We start from the raw sequence: 24,716 nt of genomic DNA, 5'->3' as shown, positions 1-24,716 counted from the left end.
CCATCCCTTCACCTTCAATCTGCATGTGTCTTTAAGTCTGAAATGAGTCTCTTGTAGGCAGCATGTCAATGGTTCTTGCTTGTTTATCCATCTGTCACCCTAGTTTTTTGATTGGAACATTTAGTCCATTTACATTCAAAGTAATTGATAAGTATGTACTTATTGCCATTTTGTTGCTTGTTTTATAGTTGTTTATTTTATTTTATTATGTTATGTTAATCACCATACATTACATCATTAGTTTTTGATGTAGTGTTCCATGATTCATTGTTTGCATATAACACCCAGTGCTCCATTCAGTACGTGCCCTCTTTAATACCCATCACCAGGCTAACCCACCACTCCGCCCCCCTCCCCTCTAGAACCCTCAGTTTGTTTCTCAGAGTCCATAGTCTCTCATGGTTTGTCTCCCCCTCCGATTTCCCCCCCTTCGTTTTTCCCTTTCTACTATCTTCTTCTTTTTTTTAAAAACATATAATGTATTATTTGTTTCAGGAGTACAGGTCTGTGATTCAACAGTCTTACACAATTCACAGCACTCACCATAGCACATACCCTCCCCAATGTCCATCATTTTATAGTTGTTTTTATAGTTCTTCTTTGTTCCTTTCTTCTCTTGCTCTCTTCTTTCATGGTTTGCTGGTTTTCTTTCTTTCTTTTTTTTCCATATCATACAATTTTTTATTTTTCCATAAGGACATGCATTATGATTTACAGCATAGAATAGAATCTTAGGAATCAAAATTTGTGCTTCAAAGAAATGCTACATTGGGACAGAAAGGATAGAAATCAAAGTGGAAGCTTAGAATATTGGTTTCTATATTTGGTTCTTATGACATTCAAGAAGTATTTGCCCATTTATCTTAATCTGTACAAATCTTAATATACACAAATCTATACCCTTCTGATAAGAAGTGTTTGGTAAGCTTTTCAAGGTCACTCCCATAGCTTACCTACTACATGTCCTTAAGAATTCTACATAGGGGCATTTCTTCTTCTCAGATATAGAAAGCACAAGACTCCCCCAAATATTGGCTACTTTTAATGTTTTCTTAATGGCTACAACAGAGTTTGATGGTTAATTTTATATGTCAGCTTGATTGGACTAAGGGATGTCCAAATAGTAGTCAAACTTTATTTATGGATGTGTCTGTGAGGGTGTCCTTGGAAGAGGTTAACATTTGTGTTTGTTTATTTGTTTTATTTTGGGCTTTTTTTGGTTTTTAAATATTTTTTTGTGTGTGATTTTTTTTTTCAAATTTTTATTTAAATTCTACTTAGTTAACATATAATATAATATTGGTTTCAAGAGTAGAATTTAGTGATTCATCACTTACATACAACACGCAGTGCTAAACACAACAAGCATCTTCCTTAATACCCATCACCTATTTGCCTGCCTCTCCTCCATCAGTCCTCAGTTCTATATATTTAAGTCTCTTATGGTTTGCTTCCCTTTCTTTTTTTCCCCCTTCCCCTATGTTTATCTGTTTTGTTTCTTAAATTCCACATATGAGTGAAATCATTTTATTTGTCTTTCTCTGGCTTATTTCACTTAGCATAACACACTCTAGCTCCATCCATGTCATTGCAAATAACAAGATTTCATTCTTTTTGATGACCGAATAATATTCCATTGTGTATATATACACCATATCTTCTTTTTTTTTAAATTAACATATAATGTATTATTTGTTTCAGGGGTACAGGTCTTGCACCGTATCTTCTTTATCCATTCATCAGTCGATGGACATTTGGGCTCTTTCCATGCTGGTTTTCTTTGGTTATATGCTTGGATTCATTTCTTTTTATTTTTTGCATATCTGTTACAGGTTTTTTATTTGTGATTACCATTAGGTTTATATATAACATCTTATGCATATAGCACATTATATTAAATTGATGGCCATTTACGTTTGAACCCCGTCTTAAAGCACTAAGTTTTTCTCCTCTGCCACCTGTATTTTTGCTATATAGTTTCCTACTTTTGTGACTTCTTTGACTGATTTTTATAGATATACTTAATTGTAGTGCTTTTGTGCATCCTACTTTTCTTACTCCTGCTTGTCTTTCTACTCATAGAATCCCCTTTAACATTTCTTGTAAGGCTGGTTACTGGTCATGAATTCCTTTAAATTTTGTTTGGGAAACTCATTATCTCTCCTTTTCTGAATGATAGCCTTGCTGGATAGAGAGTATGCTTGGTTGCAGTTTTTTGTGTTGTTGTTGTTGTTTTCAGCACTTTGAACATATATCATGCCACTGTTCTCTGACCTGCCTAGTTTCTGCTCAAACATCAGTTGAGAGCCTTATGGGGTTTCCCTTGTATGTAACTGTTTTCTTTCTCTTGCTGCTTTTTTTTAAAAAAAAGATTTATTTATTTATTTGAGAGCGAGAGAAAGAGAGAGAGAACATGCACAGGAGGAGGGTCAAGGGAGAGAGAATCTTCAGCAGAGTCCCTGCTGAGCACAGCGGCCAACACAGGACTCATTCCCAGGGACCCCCCCCCCCCCGGACCCAAGATCATGATCTGAGCTGAAATCAAGAGTCAGACACTTACCTGACTGAGCCACCAAAGTACCCATCTCCTGCTGCTTTTAAAATTCTCTCTTTATCACTACTTTTTGCCATTTTAATTACTATGTGTCTTGGTATGGACTTGCTTGAGTTGGTTTTGTTGTGCCCTCTCTGTGCCTCCTGGGTCTGGATTTGTGTTTCCTTCCCCAGGGTTGGAAAGTTTTCAGCTGCTGTTTCTTCAAATAAATTTTCTTCCCTTTTTCTCTCTTCTCTTTCTGGGATCCTTTAGTGTCGACATTATTACTTGATGGTGTCATTGAATTCCCTTAATCTATACTCATTATTAGTCTTTTTTCTTTCTCCTGTTCAACTAGATCTCTTTCCACTACTTTGTTCTCCAGGTCACTGATCCATTCTTCTGTTTCCTCTAGTCTACTATTTATTCCCTGTAGTGTGTTTTAAATTCCAAGTATTGAGTTATTCATCTCTGATTGATTCTTTTTTTTTTTTTTTTGAAGTAGGCTCCACACCCAGTCGAGGCTTGAACTCATGACCCTGAGATCAAGACCTGAACTGAGGTCAAGAATCCAATACCTAACTGAACCACCCAGGCACCCCTCTGACTGGTTCTTTTTTATGTTTTCTTTCTCTTTGTTGAGGGTCTTATTGAGATCCTCCACTCTTTTCTCAAGTCCATTGGGGATCTTTATTACCATTACTTTAAATTCTCTAACTGGCATATTACTTACCTCTGTTTTATTGAGCTCTCTCGCTGTGATTTTGTGCTCTTCTTTCATTTGGGACGTATTCCTCTGTCACCTCATTTTGTCTAACTTTGTTTGTCTGTTTCTATGTGTTAGGAAACTCAGTTCCGTCTCTTGCTCTTGAAAGAGGTGGGCTAATGAAGTGGAGACCCTGTAGTGCCCTGCAGTGCAATGTCTCCCGTTCAGCAGCACCTGACACTTCAGGAGTGTCTCCTATGTGTTTTGTGTGCACCCTACTGTCGTGGCTGAGCCACATTTGCCTTCAGTCCAGTCGTCTGCAATAGCTCTCCTTCCTGTTTGGGCAGGATTTGGTCCCTGTGTGGTTAATGGGCTACTCTGGAACCACCTTTGGCTTGAGTTGGATCAGATTGGGTGTTCGCAAGAGCTGTGGTCACACAGAACTGCAAGGCTCTCTTCCTGTGTTGTCCCCTGAGAAGCTTTCTTTGGTGGGTGGGGCCTACAGTCAGACCAGATGTCTGCCCCCTGTCCACTTTTGGGGCCATAGTCAAACTGATGTATGTGGTTATCTTCCCCTCTCCCTGGGACAGGTGTCAGTTTGGAGTGGTGCTGGTCCCTATTGGGCTACTTGCACACTGCCAGGCACGGGGCACTGCTTTGGATGGATTCCTGCTGAAGGTATGTTGGATTGAGTGGGTCCACAGGAGAAAGCTGGGGTAGGGTCACTGTTAACATGCTAGGTGGAAAGAGTTCACACTGTGCAGGTTCCTGCAGGTGTCCATATGTCTAGACTGGGCAGGGGGAAAGGCTGGTGCTTGCCAGCACTTTTTTTCTTGGAGGAGTCTCCCAATGGTCTCTGTCCCTCCTGCACATGTTCTAAAATTAGTAAATAAATCTTCCCATATATTCCAGGTGTTTTTCAGATTGCTACTTCTCTGTTATATCTCAGCAGTGTTGTTATGCTGTCTCTTAAGGGCAGGACTTCATTTCCTGTTGCCCTCCTGCCCTCCCAGAGCCATGCCTGCTGCTTTCTAAGGTTCTAGGTGTTAAACCCCACTGATTTTAAGAACATGCAAAATTAAGCCCCTCTGGTTTTCAAAGCCAGATATTATGGGGATACATCTTCCCAATGGGGATCCCCCATGCCTGGGATGCCTGGTGTGGGGTATGCTCCTTTTTGATCTCTGTGCCTGTGGTGTCCCTCCTTCCCGCAGACAGTCTCATGAGTCAGTCTGGTTCCCAATCATGTCTCTACCCTTCCTACCTTTTTTGATGTCACCTCTTTTCTACATTTAGCTGTGGAGAGTCTGTTCTGCCAGTGTTCAGGTTATTTTCTGGATTGTTTATACTGATGTGGGTGTTATCTAGATGTATCCATGGGATGAGGTGAGTTTGGGATCCTCCTACTCTGCCATCTTCCCCAGATGTCCTACAAGTTTTATGGTTTTATATCTCACCAATTTGGCCCTTAATCCATTTTGAGTTTATTTTTGTTTGTGGTGTAAGAAAGTGGTCTAGTTTCATTCTTTTGCATGTAGCTGTCCACAGTTTTCCCAGCAGCATTTTCTGAAGAGACTGTCTTTTCTCCATTATATATTCTTGCCTCCTGTGTCATAGATTAATTGACCATATAAGCATGAGTTTATTTCTGGGCTCTGGAGTCTGTTTTATTGAACTATGTGTCTATTTTTGTACCAGTACCATACTGTTCTGATTACTACAGCCTTATAATATAACTTAAAATCTAAGGTTGTGATGCCTTCAGCTTTGTTTTTCTTTTTCAAGATTGCTTTGACTATTTGGGGTTGTTTGTGGTTCCATACATGTTTTAGGATTATTCTACTTCTGTGAAAGATGCTGTTGGTGTTCACTGAATGCTTTTTTTTTTTTAAGATTTTATTTATTTATTAGAGAGAGAATGAGAGAGAGAGAGCACATGAGAGGGAGGAGGGTCAGAGGGAGAAGCAGACTTCCTGCCGAGCAGGGAGCCCAATGTGGGACTCGATCCAGGGACTCCAGGATCATGACCTGAGCTGAAGGCAGTCGCTCAACCAACAGAGCCACCCAGGTGCCCTCACTGAATGCTTTTTAAGGAAAGAATGGGAGACACAAAAAAGAATGTGGCCTTTTGATTACTCTCACAAGTGATTATTCAGTATATATATCATGCATATTTAAACCTCACAACAACTGTGTATGGTAGTTTTTATCATCCCCATTTCACAGATAAGGAAACTGAGGCTTAAAGAGATTTAGAAATTTTCCCAAATCTGCACACCTGGTACATTCCAGAGCCCAAGGGTCCTGAAAGAGTTGAGCACTTCACTCTTCACTTTTAAAACATAATCTTAATACATCTTTCAAAAAGGATGCCTGGGTGGCTCAGCTGGTTAAGCGGCTGCCTTCAGCTCAGGTCATGATCCTGATGTCCTGGGATTGAGTCTCGCATCGGGCTCCTTGCTCAGCAGGGAGCCTGCTTCTCCCCTGCCTGCCACTCTTGCTTGTGTTCTCTCTCTCTCTGATTAAAAAAAAATACATCTTTCAAAATTAATTTGCCTTTCTTCCTAAGGTTCAGTTGGAGTTGCCAAGATAATAGATTACCTGAGACAAGCAAGTAGTCAAAATTCTGAAGATAGTGGACTTGAGGAGCTATGGAACATACTTGATCCTGAAAAGGGAGACCTACATGTGGACCTGGAAATTTTTCGTGCCATCATGAAAGAATGGATGGCTTGCTGTAGAAACAAATGGTAATCATTGGGGTGCCTGTGTGGCACAGTCAGTTGAGTGTCTGACTCTTAGTTTCAGCTCAGGTCATAATCTCATGGTTATGAGATCGAGCCCCGTGTCCAGCTCTGCACTCAGTGCAGAGTCTGCTTGAGACTCCCTTCCCCTCTCCCTCTGCCCCTCCCCCCTGTTCTTGAGCCCATGAGCTCTCTCTCTCTCTCTCATAAATAAATCTTTTTAAAAAATGGTAATCATAGTCCCAGCAGGATGCATATTCAGGTTCTGTTTTAACAACTGACTACAATTAATGCTAATCACTGTTTTTGTGTGTGTATGTGTTGATGGAAGTACTATAATCCAGTGCTCCTCACACTTTAGCATGTACTGGAATCACCTGAACTATTTATCATACCTGATTGTTGCCCCCCCCAACCATGATTCAGCAGGTCTGGGTTGAAGCCTGATAATTTGCGTTTCTAACATATTTCCAAGTGATAATGATGCTGAGGAGTGTATGTGTACACATGGGGGTGATAAGCATATTTTGAGAATGTATTATTTTAATTATGTTAATCCTAATAACATCCATTTATTGTGATTAGGGGCAGCACATATTATTATGTTCTCACAAAGAATTGAGCTGACATAGGAGTGAAGCAAATTATTGATAATGACCGGCAAATCTCCAAATGCATTTAAACACAGAGTGAGTGCCCTTTAGAGGTCAGTGAGGATAATTAGGCAGTGAATATAATTTGAAAGCCTAGGATAAAGAGAAGCTGAAGGGAAAAGGAAAAAAGTGGAATTGGAAAAAGAAAAAGAAGGAGAAGAGTATGCATGATGTCAGGTGTGCCTGGGTGGATCCTGGAGAAATTTTACCTTCTTTCACAGGAAGCCTAATTTCTCTGGCTTTAATCAGCCACCGATCTCCAGCTATCAGCTTATATATACCAGGAATTTTCTTAAATAACACTGCAAGCCTAAAAAGTGACAAAACTTGCTAGATTTCACGTAGGGTTAGGATGTCTAGATGACTTAAGATGACCAAAATGTTGTTTGCCAAGAACGAGTTAATCATGAAAGCAAGATAAATACATAAAAATATCTAATTTTACTAGTAATCAAAGGAATACAAATAAAGACGACATACCAGTTTTAAAAGAATAACTCTACCCCATGTTGTCAGGGCAGGTGGAGAAATAAGCCTCCTTTCATACAGTGTTGCTGGTAGTGCAAGTTGGCATGATTTTTTCAAGAACGATTTAGGAATATATATCAAACCCTTAAAAATATGTGATGTATTGGGGCTAGTCATGTAACTTCAAGAAGAATAACCAACCATATATGTAGGTTTATGACAGTGATAAATATAAGCAACTTACAAATTTTAAAATAGAGGGTCAGATTAATAAATTATAATACTTCCACTCACTAGAATCCTAAATAGTCACTCAAAATTATAATTAGATAAACATTTGAGAAGAGAAATATTCATATATATTTATTTCAAATATGACCATAAATACATATATGTATTATAAACCCATATTTATCAAGGAAAAATATGCATAAAGAAAGTTGGGAAGAATATATTCCAAAATGATTATCTTTCCATGATGGTTTCATCTTTCTGTTTTTTTCTTATGCATTTTCCCATTTTTCTAAAATACTTAGGTTTGTATAATAAAAGTATTAATAATCTATTATAAAATGGTGTGAGAGCAAAAGAAAAAAACTCCAATTTTTATAAAAAAGTAAAGAAAAATATGGGAGGTATAAGCACAAAATAGAAGAACAGAAGCTCAAATGGTGATAGATATATAGCTATCAATAGTGAAGTGGTGCGTGAATTATTCTGACAGCCGTCGCACATTGAAACACAATGAGATGTTAGTACAGATCTAGAGAATTTTGTAGCTGTTCCAAAGAGATAGTCTTAAGTATTTGGCATTTAGAAAGATTAAATAAAACTTAAAATCATAGTATAGAAACTCTTAAAAAGGAAATGGTTGAAACTTTAATATGTTTGAGGGTTAGAGCTAGAATTTGTGCGCTGGATAGTGGACTATATAGAGCTTTCCCCAAATTTCAGAAGTAAATGCTCAAAGTACAATTCATTTAGGTTCAACTTGGTTTTCCATGAGAAAGGAAAAATGATAGCACCATAAAAGTATTAGTTGTTCATGCCTTTTCCTTCCCAATTTTTCAAATCCCACAGCCTTGTTATCTCTGCAAACTTATTACGCCAAACTATGGTGACTTCCTAATCCCTTGAGACCTCCCGTCCCCAAACATAACTGCTGCACATCATTACCTGCCTACTTCTGCATGCACATTTTCTTTTTCAGGTTAGATTAAAAGTTAATGGAAGATAGAGGTAATGCCTTAATTCTCTTTTCTATTACCCTATCTAAGCACAATGTCGAACTCCAAATAGTTGCTGAATGAATAGATAGTTTTAAAATTCAGAAAGAAATACCTGAATAGAGAAGTTACAGAGCACATCTGAAAAATTAGCCGAGCTTTGGGCTGGCAAAGAATCCTAGCTCATGGATTTTGTTTGGTTGCAGGGAAAGAATGCATGGTGGATCAGGTGGCACCGATGATTCTGTTTTTGAACAGGACAGCATAAAATCAAGTAGAGCAAGTATGCATGTGTTTCTTCCTGTTTGTTCTGCCACTTTCTTGTGGTTTGGAGAAATGGATTTTTCATAAAACACTCTTGTATGTGTTTCAGTTAAGATGACCACAGATAAAACAGAATGTACGTCATGGAGCTTCGAGGCTTTGGGTGGAAATATGTCTAAAGGAGTCTTGTAAGCATTCTTACTTGTAATGCTTTCTCAAGTACCTCTTATTTCTTTTTCTCATTTATTTCATAGGTCTACATGTTTTACTTACGATAAAGCCACTTAGCTTTGTGTGTGTGTGTGTGTGTGTGCGGGGGGGTGGCTAACCAATTTTTATTTAACTCTTGACTATTCTATCCCAATTGTATTAGAACTAATTTCACTAGGAGCACAATTTATATAAGACTATTATATAAATTAACATTTCCTCACTAATAAAACCCTTCTCCTACATTAACTTCATGTGCTTTCCATGGAAAACAAGTTCCATTTGAAGTAAAATTATGACATTGACCTTAAGCTCTTTGGGTGATTGTTTTTAAAGCACCTCTTTAATAGATACTTTTAGATATGAATGAGAAAGCCTGTTTTCTGCTAAAGGTGTGTAAGTTTTAGATATTAAGGAGAGGCAATTCTCTCTCTCCCTTATGTTCTCTTTGCTACTTTAGGTTTGCCCATGCAAAAATGTGTGGTAGGAACCATGTACCCAAGCTGTGCTAAGCACTGGGATAAGATGGCAAAGAGGAAGAGAAGGCCTGGGACTCCATGAAACATGCGGTCTAGACTCTCAAAGGGCCTGGGCTCTAATGTCAGGATCAAGGGTGACAAAAACATTAACACACTGTAGAAAATATTAGGAAAGATGAACACTAAACTGTGAGCTACAGGCTGCAAACATAAGTCTCTAGGAATTGTTTCCTAGTTAAAGGCCTATTAAAACCTGCCATGATCCCTTGGCTGAAAGAGTAACAATGTGTCAATTTATTTCAGAAGCTCTCATGACCGGGGCAGAAATGGAAACTCTTCATAGTAGGTGGAGGCAAGTGTTAGAAGCGAAGTGGAAAAGAATTAACAAAGCTGTGGCAGCTGACTTCACCACTGGCCGATGCTGAATATTTGGCAATTTTGGAAAAATCTCTGCTACCGTAACAATGCTTGAATAAATATTTATTATATAAATGGACTACACTTACTAGGATAGAAAGGGATAAAGTAGAAAGTTGCACAGTGATAGATGCTTTATTTTGATCAGGAGGGATTGGAGATGTTGAAGATGATTCTCATTCATTCTTTCACCCACAGAGAAGTTTCTGATTTGATTACCTATGTAGCAGACCTGCATTTTCACAAGCAGAAACTGGAGGAGGAAAATAATAAGTTTAAATCGGCATTAGAAACCTTGGAAGAAGCTAACTGCCAATTATCAGAGGATTGTACTGAGCTACGCCATCAGATAAAAAGGTGACTCATAGAGAAGGGTACAGTGTGCTGGGAGCTTTCCCTTCTTAAAAAATCTGGTTTTTATATTGGGTTATAATTCACATGGCATAAAAATTTACCCTTTTAAGGGGCACAATTCAGTGTTTTTTTACTGTATTTGCAAGGTTGTGCAGCCAATTACCATGATCCAATTCATCACTCCTGAAAGGAAACCCATAGCTGTTAAGTGTCACTCCCCATTTCCCTTCCCCTCAGCCCCTGACAACCACTAATCTGCTTTCAGTCTCTATGGATTTACCTGTTCTGGCCATTTCACATAAATGGAATCATACAATATGTGACCTTTGTGTCTGGTTTCTTTTACTTAGCATAATGTTGTCAAGGTTCCATGTAGCATATATGGAACTACTTTGTTCCTTTTTGTGGCTGAATAATATTCCATTGTATGGACATACAGTTTTGTTTATCCATTCTTCAGAGAATGGATATTTGGGGGTATTTTCACTTTTTGGCTATTACAAATACTCCTGCTATGAGCGTTTGTATACAAATTTCTGTGTGAACATTAGGCTTTTAGTTCTCCTTGGTATATACCTAGAAGGGAAATTGCTGTGTAGTGACTTAGAGTTAGAATCTTGAAGAACGGCCAAATTGTTTCCAAAGCAGCTGTACTATTTTAGATTTTTGCTAGCAATGTTTGGCAGTTCTTTTCTAGCAATGATATTCTTTATGTCATTCAAAGCAGTGTTGCCTATTTAAGACCAGTATACCTATTGACCAAGTGTGGATCTCTCCAGAGCATTCTGTGGTTCAGTTGAACTCTTACTCTATGCAAATTCCCATGCTAAGTACAGTTGACCCTTGAATAACAGATTTGATCTGCACGGGTCCACTTACACATGAATTTTCTTCAATACAGTATAATACTATAAATGTATTTTTTCTTCCTTATGATTTTCTTAATATTTTATTTTCTCTAGCTTACTTTATTGCAAGAATACAGTATATAATACATATAACATAGAAAATATGTGTTAATCAACTATTGATGTTATTGATAAGGCTTCCAGTCAACAGTAGGCTATTAGTACTTAAGTTTTGGGAGGAGTCAGAAATTACACATAGATATTTTAGGAGGGTTGGTGCACCTCACACCCATGTTGTTCAAAGGCCAACTATATTATGAGAGATTCATTGATAAGCCAGGTTTAAAATGTGCTTTCAGGGTACATGATAAGGATGATGGATGATAAGAAAAGTTGTGACTTTAGCTTAAGATAAAAAGGGATAAAGGACCTAGGGGACATATCACATAGTATCAAGTACTGGTAAAATGGGTTGTGAGGAGATGCCTAAACTTCAGGGGGAAAAAGCAGCAAAGTTTTCACAAAGTCTGCAGTTACAGATGTTATAGGTCCTAAAATTTTGAACAGAAAAGTTCTAAGTTAACTTGAAAAGACAGTAAAGCATTCTGACCATGGATTCTTTCCCTCATAATTTTCGACCAGCCAGTCCAGCCTCCAAACCAATCTATAAAATAAATAAAAAGAACTGCTTACCTTGAGTTTTCTCCATTCCACAATAGTTTTATTTATTTATTTGAAATATAATAATTCAGAGTTTCTCTTAAAAATCTATGCCTTAATAAAAAGAAAAAAAAAATCTATGCCTTGAGAGGCGCCTGGGTGGCTCAGGCTGTTTAGCATCTGCCTTTAGCTTAGGTCATGATCTCAGGGTCCTGGGATCGAGCCCCGCATTGGGCTCCCTGCTCAGCAGGGAATCTGCTTCTCCCTCTCCCTTTGCCTGCCACTCCCCCTGCTTGTGCTCGCTCTCTCTCAAATAAATAAATAAATAAAATCTTAAAAAAAAATCTATGTCTTAGAGGAATCTACTACTTAGTTCAACAAAACATCATCTTTCATCTGGATCACTACAGCAGCCTCCTGATTCGTCTCCCTGCCTTTCCAAAACTAGTGCCACACGGGCGGGAATGCTCTTCCTAAATGCTAGTCTGACCACATCATGTCCCTGCTTTAAACACTTCCATTGATCCCTGTCACCTTCAGGATGAAATTCAATTTGCAGAGTCCTTTCTGACAGGGTTTCTTTTTTTTTTTTTTTTTTTTTTTAAGATTTTATTTATTTATTTGACAGAGAGAGACACAGCGAGAGAGGGAACACAAGCAGGGGGAGTGGGAAAGGGAGAAGCAGGCTCCCCGCAGAGCAGGGAGCCCGATGCGGGACTCGATCCCAGGACCGTGGGATCATGACCTGAGCTGAAGGCAGTCGCTTAACCAACTGAGCCACCCAGGCGCCCTCTGACAGGGTTTCTGTTGCTGATCTCTACTCCCATTTTTCACTCTAGGTTCCAACAATATCTAAGTGCTTGCAGCCCCTCAATGGGCTGCTGTTTGCTCTCTCTCTCTCCCCCCACCCCTACCCTCCCATTATCTGAGCTGTCTGCCTTTTACACAGTGTCTACAGAACTTGGGTTCACTCTAATCTTGGTTCTTATCACACTGTATTATAATTATGATGGTCTGTTTACCCTTCTGGTCTATAAACTCCAGGAAGGTAGAGTTGTCATGCTTGGACTCACTTTTGTCTTCTTCAGGGCCTAACATAATGCCTGGTACAGAGTTGGAGCTCCATGAACATTTGTTGAATGATCAGTGTAATTTCCTTAGCAAGGAAAAAAAACGGTACCTTCTTTGAGATCTGCTCAGAAAACAGTTTATAATCCAGTGGGAATACAAATAAGCAATTCCATGATATGGATTACCATAATTCATTTAATAGGGTTTTTTTTTTTTTGTTGGACATTTAGGTTGTTTGGTATTATAAACAATGCTATAATAAACTTCTAAAGTAAAATACATAGACACTATTTGTAATAATTTGTTTAGTTGTCCTCTCCTTCACTAGTATGTAACCTCTACAAGGGCAAGGACTGTGTCTCTTGTTCACCATCATAGGCCTCTTTGCAGGATACAGCTCCTGGAACATGGTATTAGGCAATAAATAATTGTAGAATTGCATTAACTAAATATTATATCTTAGTGGAAGGAAAGAACCATGTGATCCAGCCAATGATGAATTTCAAAGGGAGACTCCAAATCTTTATCCTCAAGAATATGTTTGTTTCCTTCTATCTCTCTTGCCCCCACCACACTCCCCCCGAATCTCTTCCTTTTCTAAGGACTGTGAAAGATCATGGGTGTATTTTTACTATTGTTGGCATCTGGTTTAAGCCTTTAGTGGTTTTCAGCTTGGGTCCAAAAATAGTCCTTGGCTTTACTTTGTATCTTTGACGGTTATATTTGAGGTTTTGCTCACTGCCTCCCCCTCCCACCCCCACAGTGCCCACCAAGCTATTATGAGAACAAATCTGTTAAAAGAAGAACTGGAGGAACTGAAAATTAGTATGAATGCTTCTGAAGAGCAGAAGACCATGATTTTAGCCCAGAACAAACAATTAGTAAGTCAGCCAAGTAATTTGAAATTGGCATATAGTTTACATAACTGAAATCCAAGAGGGTTTATTTGGAGGCAAAAATCAGAAGTCAGGGGGACGCCTGGGTGGCTCAGTCAGTCAAGCGTCTGCCTTTGGCTCAGGTCATGATCCCAGGATCCTGGGATTGAGTCCTGCATCGAGCTCCCTGCTTGGCGGGGAGCCTGCTTCTCCCTCTGCCTGCCGCTCCCCCGCTTGTGTTCTCTATCTCTCTGACAAATAAATAAAAACCTTTTTAAAAAATCAGAAGTCAGGGACGCCTGGGTGGCTCAGTCAGTTAAGCGTCTGCCTTCAGCCCAGGTCATGATCCCGGGATCCTGGGATCAAATTCCACGTCGGGCTCCTTGCTCAGCAGGGAGCCTGCTTCTCCCTCTCCCACTCCCCCTGCTTGTGCTCTCTCTCTCACTATCTCTCTCTCTCTGATAAATAAATAAATAAAATCTTAAAAAAAATCAGAAGTCAGTAGGCTGATGAATGAATTGGTAATACCTTAGAAAAGTAAAGGCAAATAGGATAGACTGTTTTTCTTTTCAGCCAAGATTAAAATTCTTTACAAAACTCAGTCATATTCACAATGGTTTCTGAAGATCTAGAAGATCTCTGGAATGCTTCCTGAAGTTGATAGGTGAATTCATAAATACCTGATACTAAAAACCACTTGAATTTTCTAAAAAAATAAATTCCCTATCAAATTTTCACCTTTTTCTCAGGTTTAAAAAAAAATCCATTATCTGAGTACTTACAGATTACTAAAAAGCCCCATAAATCAGTCCTTACACTAAATAAACACAGGCTTGAAATTTTTAGAGCAAAACATTGTTTAGACTAAGCTTTAAATTCAAGCTAAGTTTTAATTAAAAACTAAGTTAAACTGAATTGAAAACTGTTTCTAAATTGAGAATGTTAAATTATTGTCTAGAGCATTAGTAATAATCTTCCAAATACTGATATATTCCAGCAGTATTCTAGCATTGCTGACAATGGTGGGGTCGGATGAAAGTCATTCAGACTAATTCCTTTTTAGATCTATAAGCCATCAGGAGACTTGGGCTCCAGGCCTATGTCACTCCCACAACCAACACAGATTAGCTTAGCTCTTGCCTCAGCACGAATGTGGGGACTAGACTCACTGAGTGTCAGGTGACTCTGCTTAAGTCTCTGAATGCAGTACAGGAAAGGCTCAGTTTGAGACCACAGAGGAACTTGTATGTGGAGGAAATGCTGAGAAATGAGCAAGTAGCCATTCTTGCGAGTCAGACTACTGACATCCAAGGCCTGACTCTAGCGACTGTGTAACTTTAGGCAAACCACGTAACCTCTTTCACCTTTAGCATCCTTACGTATAAAATGAAGATAACCGTACTACCTACCCTAGGGCTGGAGGGTTAAATAAATTAATACGTGTAAAATCATCAATGTCCTTTTTCCTCTAGGGCTCAATATTGTTAGTTGTGATTGTTACAAAGTCAGAATCCTAGATACACAATCCTAACCTTTTGCATTTTATAGTGTTTTACAATTTCAAAAGAATTTTTACTACTTTACCTCACTGGTCATAGAAATTCTGTGAGGTAAAAACAGAAGTTGATATTCTTCAATTAAAAAAATTAATAGTTATAGGTGAAGTCCAGAAATGTTTTGATTATTCAAAGTCAATTATCTAATAAACGTAGAGCTACGACTGAACTCAGGTCTTCAGATTCCAATTACGTGGTGTGTGTGTTCTTTCATTCTCATACCAATGACATCTTAACCTGAGCTGGTTCTCCTTTTATTTCTATGTTATAAAGGTAATACCTGTTCACTCTATAAAATGAGGAAATGCAGGGGTCCCTGGGTGACTCAGCCAGTTAAGTCTCCGACTCTTGATTTCAGCTCAGGTCATGATCTCAGGGTTGTGGGACTGAGCCCAGGGTTGGGCTCTGCACTGATCATGAAGCCTGCTTAGGATTCTCTCTCTCCCTCTCCCTCTGCTTCTCTGCCCCCCTCTTCCTCCCCGCATAAGCATGTGCATGTGCACGCATGCTCTCTCCCTCTCTCTCTCAAAAAAAAATGCCTATTAACAAAAAATAAAATCCCACAAAATCCTTAACTTATCCTACCCACAAGATTTGCTGTTAACATTTTGGCATTTATCTGGTCCTAGAATATTTTTTCTTCTTGTGGTTCTGAATTTTGGGCTCTTAAATATAAAATAGTTTTTGATATTCATATGTTCTGGTAATATTGAATCTGAGAATATCCACAGCTTCAAGTAGAAAGTTAGAACTTTTTGTGATTTCAAGGTGCCATTTAAATAGATGAATTCATACTACCTGTCATAAGTGGACAGTGGGAATGTAGCAGGGAAAGAAGCCAGGCTATTCCTTTTTTGTTTTTCCTCCCTCCCTCCCTGTCAGATTGAGTCAAGGAGAAGAGTGATATCTTATAAATCCCAAGAAACTAGAAGCCAAAGGCTTAGCTTCATATTGAGAATATTTTCAGATTAAGCTCCTTTGAGATATGTCAATACCGTGTTTAAAGTTGATAAAGAGAAAGAATGTCAGTAGCCTTAGAGGTAAATAAGTGGTATTTTCAAAAACTTCTAAATACTTTTTAATTCCTTTCTCTTAATGAATCAGGAGACAGAAAACCGGGCTCTGATTCTTAAGATTCGGATTCTCCAAGAAGAGGTATGCTGAAATTATTAAACACAGGTAGAGAAAAACATATGGAAATCATACAAGCATGAATTCTGACCCTGGATTAAACAGAAATCATGTGAATATTCAGACTCCTGTGAACAAAAAGACCAGTTTGTTTTGTCAAATGACAAGTGAGGAAGAGTGGATAGGACCTTCATGTCTGAACAGAAGTACATTATTGCCTTTGTAATTATCCATGGAAGAAATGGGGTTTAAGAAATTCAGATTTAAGATAAAATGAAATTAACCCATATAAAAAGTATACAAATCAAGAAGGAAAATGTAGACATTATTAATTTTCCATTATTCCACTGAACTAGCTGGAAAAAATTTTGAATCAAAGACCTAGTCACTGGGTCTGAAAGTCTGACTTTGGAAAAACCATTTATCTTTTTGGGGTTAATAATACCTATTCCCTACAGTTACTTTGGAGATTAAGATATTGCATATGAAGCTATTTGGTTAATCATAATGTACTTCATATGTGTTAGGAAATATTAGTAAAATATCTAAAAAGTCCTATACCTTAAGTTTTTTAAGCAACAGAGTTAAAGCATTGAAGCAACAGGTAACAGAGCTATTTGTAAGTTAATATTTTGGAGGAAAATTTTCTATAAGTACCTTTTGAATGTTAAGTTTCTGTATAGTTTTTTAATTGGGGCTTTTTATAAGTTTATCAGGGCTATTTATTAAGCTGTGATAAACAGTCTATGATGAAGAATTATCTCAAATATGGGCCAACCGGACATTAAAGAAATTATATAGTGGGTTGGAAAGGAACAATTAAAAGATTGTCAAGAAACCCTACATTAGATTTAGACATGGTATAGCAACAAGGCCAGGTTTTCATGAAACCAGTGTTTTACAGTTAAGCTCTCAGTATAAGATATTTTTCTCCTCATATTTAAGATGACTGACTAGCATCAAAGAATTGTACAGAACTGAATTTAGAACTGAGGTAGAAGGAAGAAGATGTGGAACCCTTCATCATGAGAGCATTGCAATTATTGATTTGCATTAGTAAAAGCATACAAATGTCACTACCAGCTGAGATTCCTTTGGGTGGTAGAAATCTGATGCACTGTGAGAGTAACAGCACAATAGCTTGGGTAGTTACATTCATTCAACACATACTTATTGGGAAACCTTTGTGAGCTAGGAGGCACTATTCTAGGTGTTGATCATACAAGCTTACGTAGAAAAGCCCACGAGGAACTAGCATGTTAGGTGGTGATTAGTGCTATGGAGGAAAGAAAAGCAGAAAACAGAATTGCGGGACAGTGCAATTTAAAGGAAAAGTAGCCCTAGGAAGTTAATCATTTGATCAGAACGAAAGGAGGTTTATCAGTGAAGGAGCATTCTAGGCAGAGGAAACTGTAGCTATAAGTCAGATTACTTCTTTGAGAGCCAACAAACCTTCAGTCCCCACTGAAGCCTGCATTGATCCTACTCCCTTCCTGTGAACTCAGTCCCCTCTTTAATCAGCTTAAATTCTCCCATGGTCAATCGTTATAATACCTCTCTTCCACTTGCCCTATATTCCCTTGCTTCTTAGGCTGCCAGCTCTTTTTGAGGGACAGCAAGGCCATTGTGGCTGGAGCAGAGGTAACAAGCACAAGAAGTACAGAGAGCTGCAGGGAGCCAGACCCACAGCATCTCATATAGGCATTGCGTGGACTCTGGCTGTTTCCACTGACTGAGATGGGAGCTGTTGGACAGTTGTCAGCAGAGGAGAAATGTGATCTAATTTCTATTTTAACAAGATAACTCTGGCTGCTGGGTTTAAAATCAACTGTAGTGGGGCAAGGGAAGAAGTGGAAGACCAATTACGAGCCCTTGTAACATACAGGCATAAATTTATGGAGGCTGACTGCTGGAGAGAAGTGTTAGATCAGCAAATGCTTTATAACATATCCAAACGTATTTATTATATGTTCTGGTGATATAGAAGTTCTCTTCTGATTGTTTCTAATGTCTCTGAGATAAAAGCAAAGTGATCAGCTGATAGTGAGGAAGTTGGAGGAAGTATTGGAAGTTCCAGGAGAGAGAAGGGATGAAATGGGCCAGGAGTTGGCAAACTTTTTTGTAAAGGATCTGATAGTAAATATTTTTAGGCTTGCCTGGCTAAAAGGCCTTTGTTGTAACCACTCACTTCTGCCATTGTCATATGAAAGTGGCCACAGACAATATGAAAAAAAATAGGCACCGTTGTGTTCTGATAAAGCTTTATTTACAGACCAGGTGGTCAGCTGGAGTTGACCTGTGAGGGTGCGGTGGGGTGGGGAAGTTGGTGTAATTTGCAGTTCCCTAATTTAAGCCAGGGGCCACATGAATGGACTAGGATTGTATGATATGATCACCAGTCAACACTGAAGTTAAAAATTATGAATTGAATGTGTGAGCTGTTGCTTCATTTGTATTTTTCTTTAACAATGTTTATCTGGAAGGGTGCTGTCATGGAGTGGGTGGCAAGCTGAAATTAAGCAAATACTAAGAAGTAGGTAGGGGAGAAGCAAGGGAATAGAGGGCAAGTAGAAGAGAGGTATTATAATGATTGACCATGGGAGAATTTAAGCTGATTAAAGAGGGGACTGAGTTCACAGGAAGGGAGTAGGATCAATGCAGGCTTCAGTGGGGACTGAAAGTTTGTTGGCTCTCAAAGAAGTAATCTGAAAAGAAGAAGTGGTGGTTGAAGAGTGAGATGTTTGCAATTAAAATAATGGAGGGGTCACACTTGCTGGGAATGACAAGTCTGAAGATGAAGATGTGACTGGGGAGTGCATGGCCAAGGGGCCATGGAAGATAAAGGGACTCCCAAGAGTCCTGGATGGTCATGTTAAAAGGACCATGTTACTTTTGGATAAAGTCTAAAGTTTTGTCCCTTAATTTAAAATGGATTGTGATGTTAATGATGAAAATGCCACCTCCTAAAAAAAACTTTGTTCTTTTATTTTTTTTGTCTAAATTTAAGAATATTATCTTCTTTTACATCAGAATACTAAGAACATTATGGATATATATAAATTGGAAAAGAAGATTGACGAGTTGTCTAAAATTGAGACAGAGCACCAAGTAAGCACTTCCCAAATACTGGTAAAATATTTTCTTTTGTCAAACCAATATTACTTTGTGAAGGTGTATATGACTCATTGACAAAGTAACATTTGATTATAAATTTTGAAATTTGTGTTCCTCAATATGTCTGAATTATGGTATATAAAACATGAAAGTTCCTCTCTCTTTTTAATGTAATGGCTTGACTGATCTATAACACACATGCTATTAAATTCATCCACATAAAGTATGTAAGTCAGTAGTCTTAGTGTATATTCACAGAACTGTGCAACTATCATCAAATCCAAGTTTAAAACATTTTTATCATCCCGAAAGAAACCCCTTTAGCAGTCACTCCCCATTCCCCACCAACCCTAGACAACCACTATAGAGGTTTTTTGTCTCTATAATAGAGATTTACTTGTTCTGGACATTTCATATAAATGGAATCATATACACTGTGTGGTCTTTTGTGAATGGTTTCTTTCACTGAGCATAATGTTTTTCAAGGTTCATTCATGTTATAGCATATATCAATACCTTATTTCTTTTTATTTTTGAATAATATTCCATTGTATTGATATATCACATTTCGTTCATTCATCTGTTGATGAGCATTAGGCTGTTTCTACTTTTTGACTATTATGTATACTGCTGCTATGAACATTTGCATATATGGTTTTGTGTCAATCTATATATTCTCTTAAGTATATATTTAAGAGTGCAACTACTGAGTCATATGATAACTCTATTTTTGATTTTTTTTTTTTTTGAGAGAGAGTGTGCACGTGTGAGTGGGGTGGGGGGCAGGGGAAAATGGAGAGAGAATCCTAAGCAGGCTCCACACTCAATGCGGAGCTTGATACAGGGCTCGATCCCACAACCCTGGGACCATGACCAGAGCCAAAATCAAGAGTCGGATGCTTAACTGACTGAGCCACCAGGTGCCCCTATGTCTGACCTTTTTAGGAACTTCCAGACTCTTTCCTGGTACCATTTTACATTTCCACCAGCTATTCATGAAGGCTCAGATCCCTCCACATCCTTGCCAAAACTTGTTACTATTTATATTTTTTATTATAGCGGCAATTTCTAATTTAAGAGTATCTGGTTTTGGGGCGCCTGGGTGGCTCAGTTGTTTAAGCGACTGCCTTCGGCTCAGGTCATGATCCTGGAGTCCCAGGATCGAGTCCCGCATCGGGCTCCCTGCTCACCAGGGAGTCTGCTTCTCCCTCTGACCCTCCCCCCTCTCATGTGCTCTCTCTCTCTCATTCTCTCTCTCAAATAAATAAATAAAATCTTTAAAAAAAAAAAGAGTATCTGGTTTTGTAAATCCCTTAATCAGCAAAGATTTCAACTGTTATACTTTCTTAGTGCAGAAAATGAGAGCTGGGAAAAATCTATCCTTGATTGAATTAAGGAATGATAGGCTACAAAAATGATTTTTTAACTATATTGCATCTAAAAAGTCTATATTTAGTGTATATTCTTGCTATATATTCCATACATTCTTATTAGGAAACTGAAGAATATTAATAAATTTAGGAATTTGTGTCATACTTATTATCATCTCTAATAGTTTCTTTGAGCAATATTTTTTGTTGTAGTGTATGTGTGAAATGATGTACTTAAATTTCATGTTTGTATGTGGAGTTTTCAAGTTTCCTAGCAGATACCTAAGTTCTGTATATGTGTGTGTGTATACACATACATATATTATGACATATATCTATCTCATAGTTTAGACATTCAAATTAATTTTACTCTAGGAATGACTGTTTTTGGAAAACACAACTGTCATAAACTAGTAGTAGAAAGAGTCAGAAGACATGGATTCAAATCCTGTCTTCTCTACTTAAAAGTTTTATGACCTCAAACAAGTAGTTATCCTCTTTAAGTCTCAGTGATCTCATCTGCTAAAAGGCTGTGATATTTCCTACCTAATCCCAAAGCTTGGTGGAAACTCAAATGAGATGATTATGTGAAAATACTTTTAGAACTATAAAGGGGTATCAAATATATATGATTATATGATGATTTCTACTTCTGACTATGCTGATTATTTTTCTAGGTTTTAAATCAATTAATATATATTTATTTATTAATCATATTTAGAAACTTTTGCCAACAAACTTGCTTTTGGTTTGAATAAACTGATATATTCTAATATTTATTTTGCTAAAAGACCTCTTGAACATTTTAAACTGTTTTTAAAAGAGGAAGAGTCTTTTTTTTTTTTTTCTTGCAGTCCAGCTAATCAGATTTTGGCAAGTCTCGGTAATATTGCTAGATAATCTGTGGGTTTCTACAGTACATGTTATCCAAGAGGAAGAGTCTTTTATATGTTCACATGGACTCTGTGTTCATGTTCTATCTAGACTTTCATTTTCACCAAAAAAATTAAGACTCAATTGGTCCTCTTACTTTATGAAGGGTAAAATAGTGGAAAGGGCACTTGGCGAGAGCTGAAGATTCATATTCTATCCTCAGTTCTGACCCTTACTGTGTAGGACATTGGGCTAAGTCTCCTAATAGTGCTGAGCTTTGATTTCCTCACTAGTAAAGTGAGGGCAGCAACCCTGGACTCTCTGGTTGTTGTGAGGGTGATGTGAAAGTTGTTTATAAAGTAAGAAACACATGCTCATTAAAGGGGCTTGAGAAACATGTCTCCCTATTGGAATGATTTGGGTGGCATTATCTTTTACCAAAGCAATGGCCTTCCCTAAATTTGTCTCTTTTCAGATGGAGTTACATACGTGTGAGAACACTTTGCTTAACAAAGATGCAAGTTTGCAGAAGGTTGGTACTATTCCTTCCCATGAAGTCCCATGGGATTTGCTAACTCCCCCTAAATCATAATGGATATGGTCATTTGAATAAATTCACCGCTATCAAAGTACTTGATCCTGCTATTCTGTCACAAGGCTTTCCTTTATAATGCTTCACAAAAATGTTCTTCTGAGTGCAGAATACTGACTCTCTATCTGGAATAAGTTTTAACATATCCTCTCTAAATTTTGGTAGTATTCATCCACTTATGTAATAAATATTAGTGTGCCAATTTACCAGTTACTGGCTAGGTATGGTGATATAGTTTTAAGTCATAATAACACAAATGAGTGTGCAGTCATTTTAGGGAAAAAGAAGAATGTATTCCCCAATTATTTTCTACCTAGTTTGATTGGATTTGATTGATAGGTAGATAGGTAGGTAGATACCATTCTCTTTATCTTTATATCCTGTGATCATTGCCTATGTGATAACAAAAGATTCTGGCTACAGAGATGCTGGTTATAGTGGCTTTAAGAGACATAGGAAGGACACAGTCCAAGTTAATAAACTTCCCCTTTCCAAGACAGGGAAGTAAATACAAAGCAGTGTTTTCTCTTTTCCTTTCTCTGAATGTCATAAAGTTTCAAAGGAGTCATATGAATTGTGGACATTGATTGATGAGGTTACTGAATGTTGTATCGACTTTCTTCATCGTGGGTGTTGTCTCCATATAGTGACATTATGGTAGTGGTGGCGGCTCACTTCCTCCATAACTCTGGTCTTCCCACCACTTTGCATTTATGCCCAACATTCATAAGGTATTGATTGAGCACTTCCCATTTGTCAGGTACCATGCTAGTCATGAGATAAAATTCTAAGTCAGACATTGACTATACCCTCGGGTCTTAGAGTAAAAACTGTGATTTTAACAGATATCATTTGAACTGGATAAAAATGGATGCCTTAATAATTCATCAGTCATTTGCAGGTAGACTAATTTTTTTCCTTAAATATGCCATGATAATAAATATAATTTTGCCTTGAACTTAAAGATTACCTTTCAGAGTTTGATTCCATTGAACCAGGGAAATAAAAACATAATGGCACAAGTTAGGTACAGCTGCCTTGCTGTCCCATACTTTTTGTGTGTTTTTAATCATAAACACAGACTGGCTCAGTTTTCAAATAATAATATTGGTAGAAGGTCTTATCATCTTTGGGCATTGACAGTTCTTCTGTGGCTCTGATTGACAGTCTACTAAATATGCTTTGGTAGACTCATACATTTATTTGCTATTCTCTCTTTTACTTTTCAGAAAGATTTAAGTATAGAAGAACTTAAGTCAACCATCATAGAATATGGAAACATTATAGAGGTATACCACAATAATCTCACAGTTTGCAAGGTGGGGTTGTTTAAATGTAAGTCACCCATTAAAGTAACACATACAGCCTAATGTTGTATGTGATTCCAGAATTTACGAGGGGATAAAAACAAACTGACTCATGAGTTACAGCACTTGCAGCAGGAACTTATCCTGTAAGTAGAGCAACTCCTCACCAGCCTTCTCTCAGGTGCTTCCATCCTTCATTATTGGCCTGCTAAACTATACATAATTCTTTGAACATGCCACATTCTTCTCTTCTGTACTTGTATAGGTGATATTTTCTCTGCTTTTCCCCAAGAGAACTCCTTCTCAAGTTTTCTATGACTTTCCCTTGCTTTTCTCTTACCTTGAAATTAAGCAATCCTTTTGAGTGCATGCATGGCATGCTGTTCTTCTTCCTTAACACATATCATCTTATAACAGTTTGTTTTTGAATATGCAAAATATGCTAGTCCAGGAGTCTACAGGAGCTGTACAGATATCAAAAGTGAGTAAGACCACTGGGGTAAGTCCACATACTTATGAGAGTGACAACTGAGAAAAATGAATTAGCCAGATGAAGCCAGCTAACCAAGAGTATATGGGCTCAGGGCACCAGGGTGGTTCAGCCGGTTGGGCGTCTGATTCTTGATTTCTGATCAGGTCATGATCTTGGGGTAGTGGCTTCTAGCTCAGCAGGGAGTCTACTTGAGATTCTTCCCCTCTCCCTCTGCCCCTCCCCCTACTTGTGCATGCTCACTCACTCACACTCTCTCTCAAATTATTAAATCTTAAAAAAAGAAAGAATATATAGGCCCAGCGCAGCTGCATCTTCTGATTTTTTAAAGAAAAGCCAGAACTCTAGATTTTTAGTGAAATTTACTAATTTTTAATTATTGGCTCCAGTTCTTTAAAAAAAAAAAAAGCATGGCCTACCTATTTACAACCACAAAGAGTCCATCACTAATCTGTGCAGCTCCTGGAGGATAAAGACCATCTGTTATTTCTCTCTCTATTACTGAGTGCCTTGTCCAATCCTTGGCACACATGAGGGCTTACTGTGTTTAGAGATAAACCCCATTTTGGTGGCTTATAGCATGGTCACATCTAACCAGACTAGACTATTGCTTTTGTTTTTTCAAGAAATGGGATCCAGTTGAATATTAGTGGAGAGTGTAATAGAATCATCTCTGAAGAAGAAAAATCTTTACATTGTGAACTCATTCTTGCTCAGTCTGCAGAGGTAGGTAATTATCAAATGGAAAGCTTGAAACAATAAGACCATATGCAAT

General features: G+C 38.0%; 1 protein-coding gene across 1 annotated transcript in view; it reads left to right on the top strand.

Annotated features, from left to right (window-relative positions):
• Positions 1–24,716, top strand: part of IRAG2 (inositol 1,4,5-triphosphate receptor associated 2) — a 117,853-nt gene that overhangs the window by 23,382 nt on the left and 69,755 nt on the right. Inside the window, exons 4-14 of the mRNA XM_021690461.2 lie at positions 5,809–5,989; positions 8,537–8,613; positions 8,704–8,782; positions 9,899–10,057; positions 13,397–13,514; positions 16,169–16,219; positions 19,226–19,303; positions 22,028–22,084; positions 23,374–23,433; positions 23,533–23,597; positions 24,568–24,667. Of these exons, the coding sequence (XP_021546136.2) occupies positions 5,809–5,989; positions 8,537–8,613; positions 8,704–8,782; positions 9,899–10,057; positions 13,397–13,514; positions 16,169–16,219; positions 19,226–19,303; positions 22,028–22,084; positions 23,374–23,433; positions 23,533–23,597; positions 24,568–24,667 (1,025 nt within the window). The remainder of the gene's footprint in view (positions 1–5,808; positions 5,990–8,536; positions 8,614–8,703; positions 8,783–9,898; positions 10,058–13,396; positions 13,515–16,168; positions 16,220–19,225; positions 19,304–22,027; positions 22,085–23,373; positions 23,434–23,532; positions 23,598–24,567; positions 24,668–24,716) is intronic.

Source organism: Neomonachus schauinslandi, chromosome 5 (assembly GCF_002201575.2).
Source record: "Neomonachus schauinslandi chromosome 5, ASM220157v2, whole genome shotgun sequence".
NCBI lineage: Eukaryota > Metazoa > Chordata > Mammalia > Carnivora > Phocidae > Neomonachus > Neomonachus schauinslandi.
Note: the sequence above shows the minus strand (reverse complement) of the source record. Positions and strands in the feature narration are given on the sequence as shown.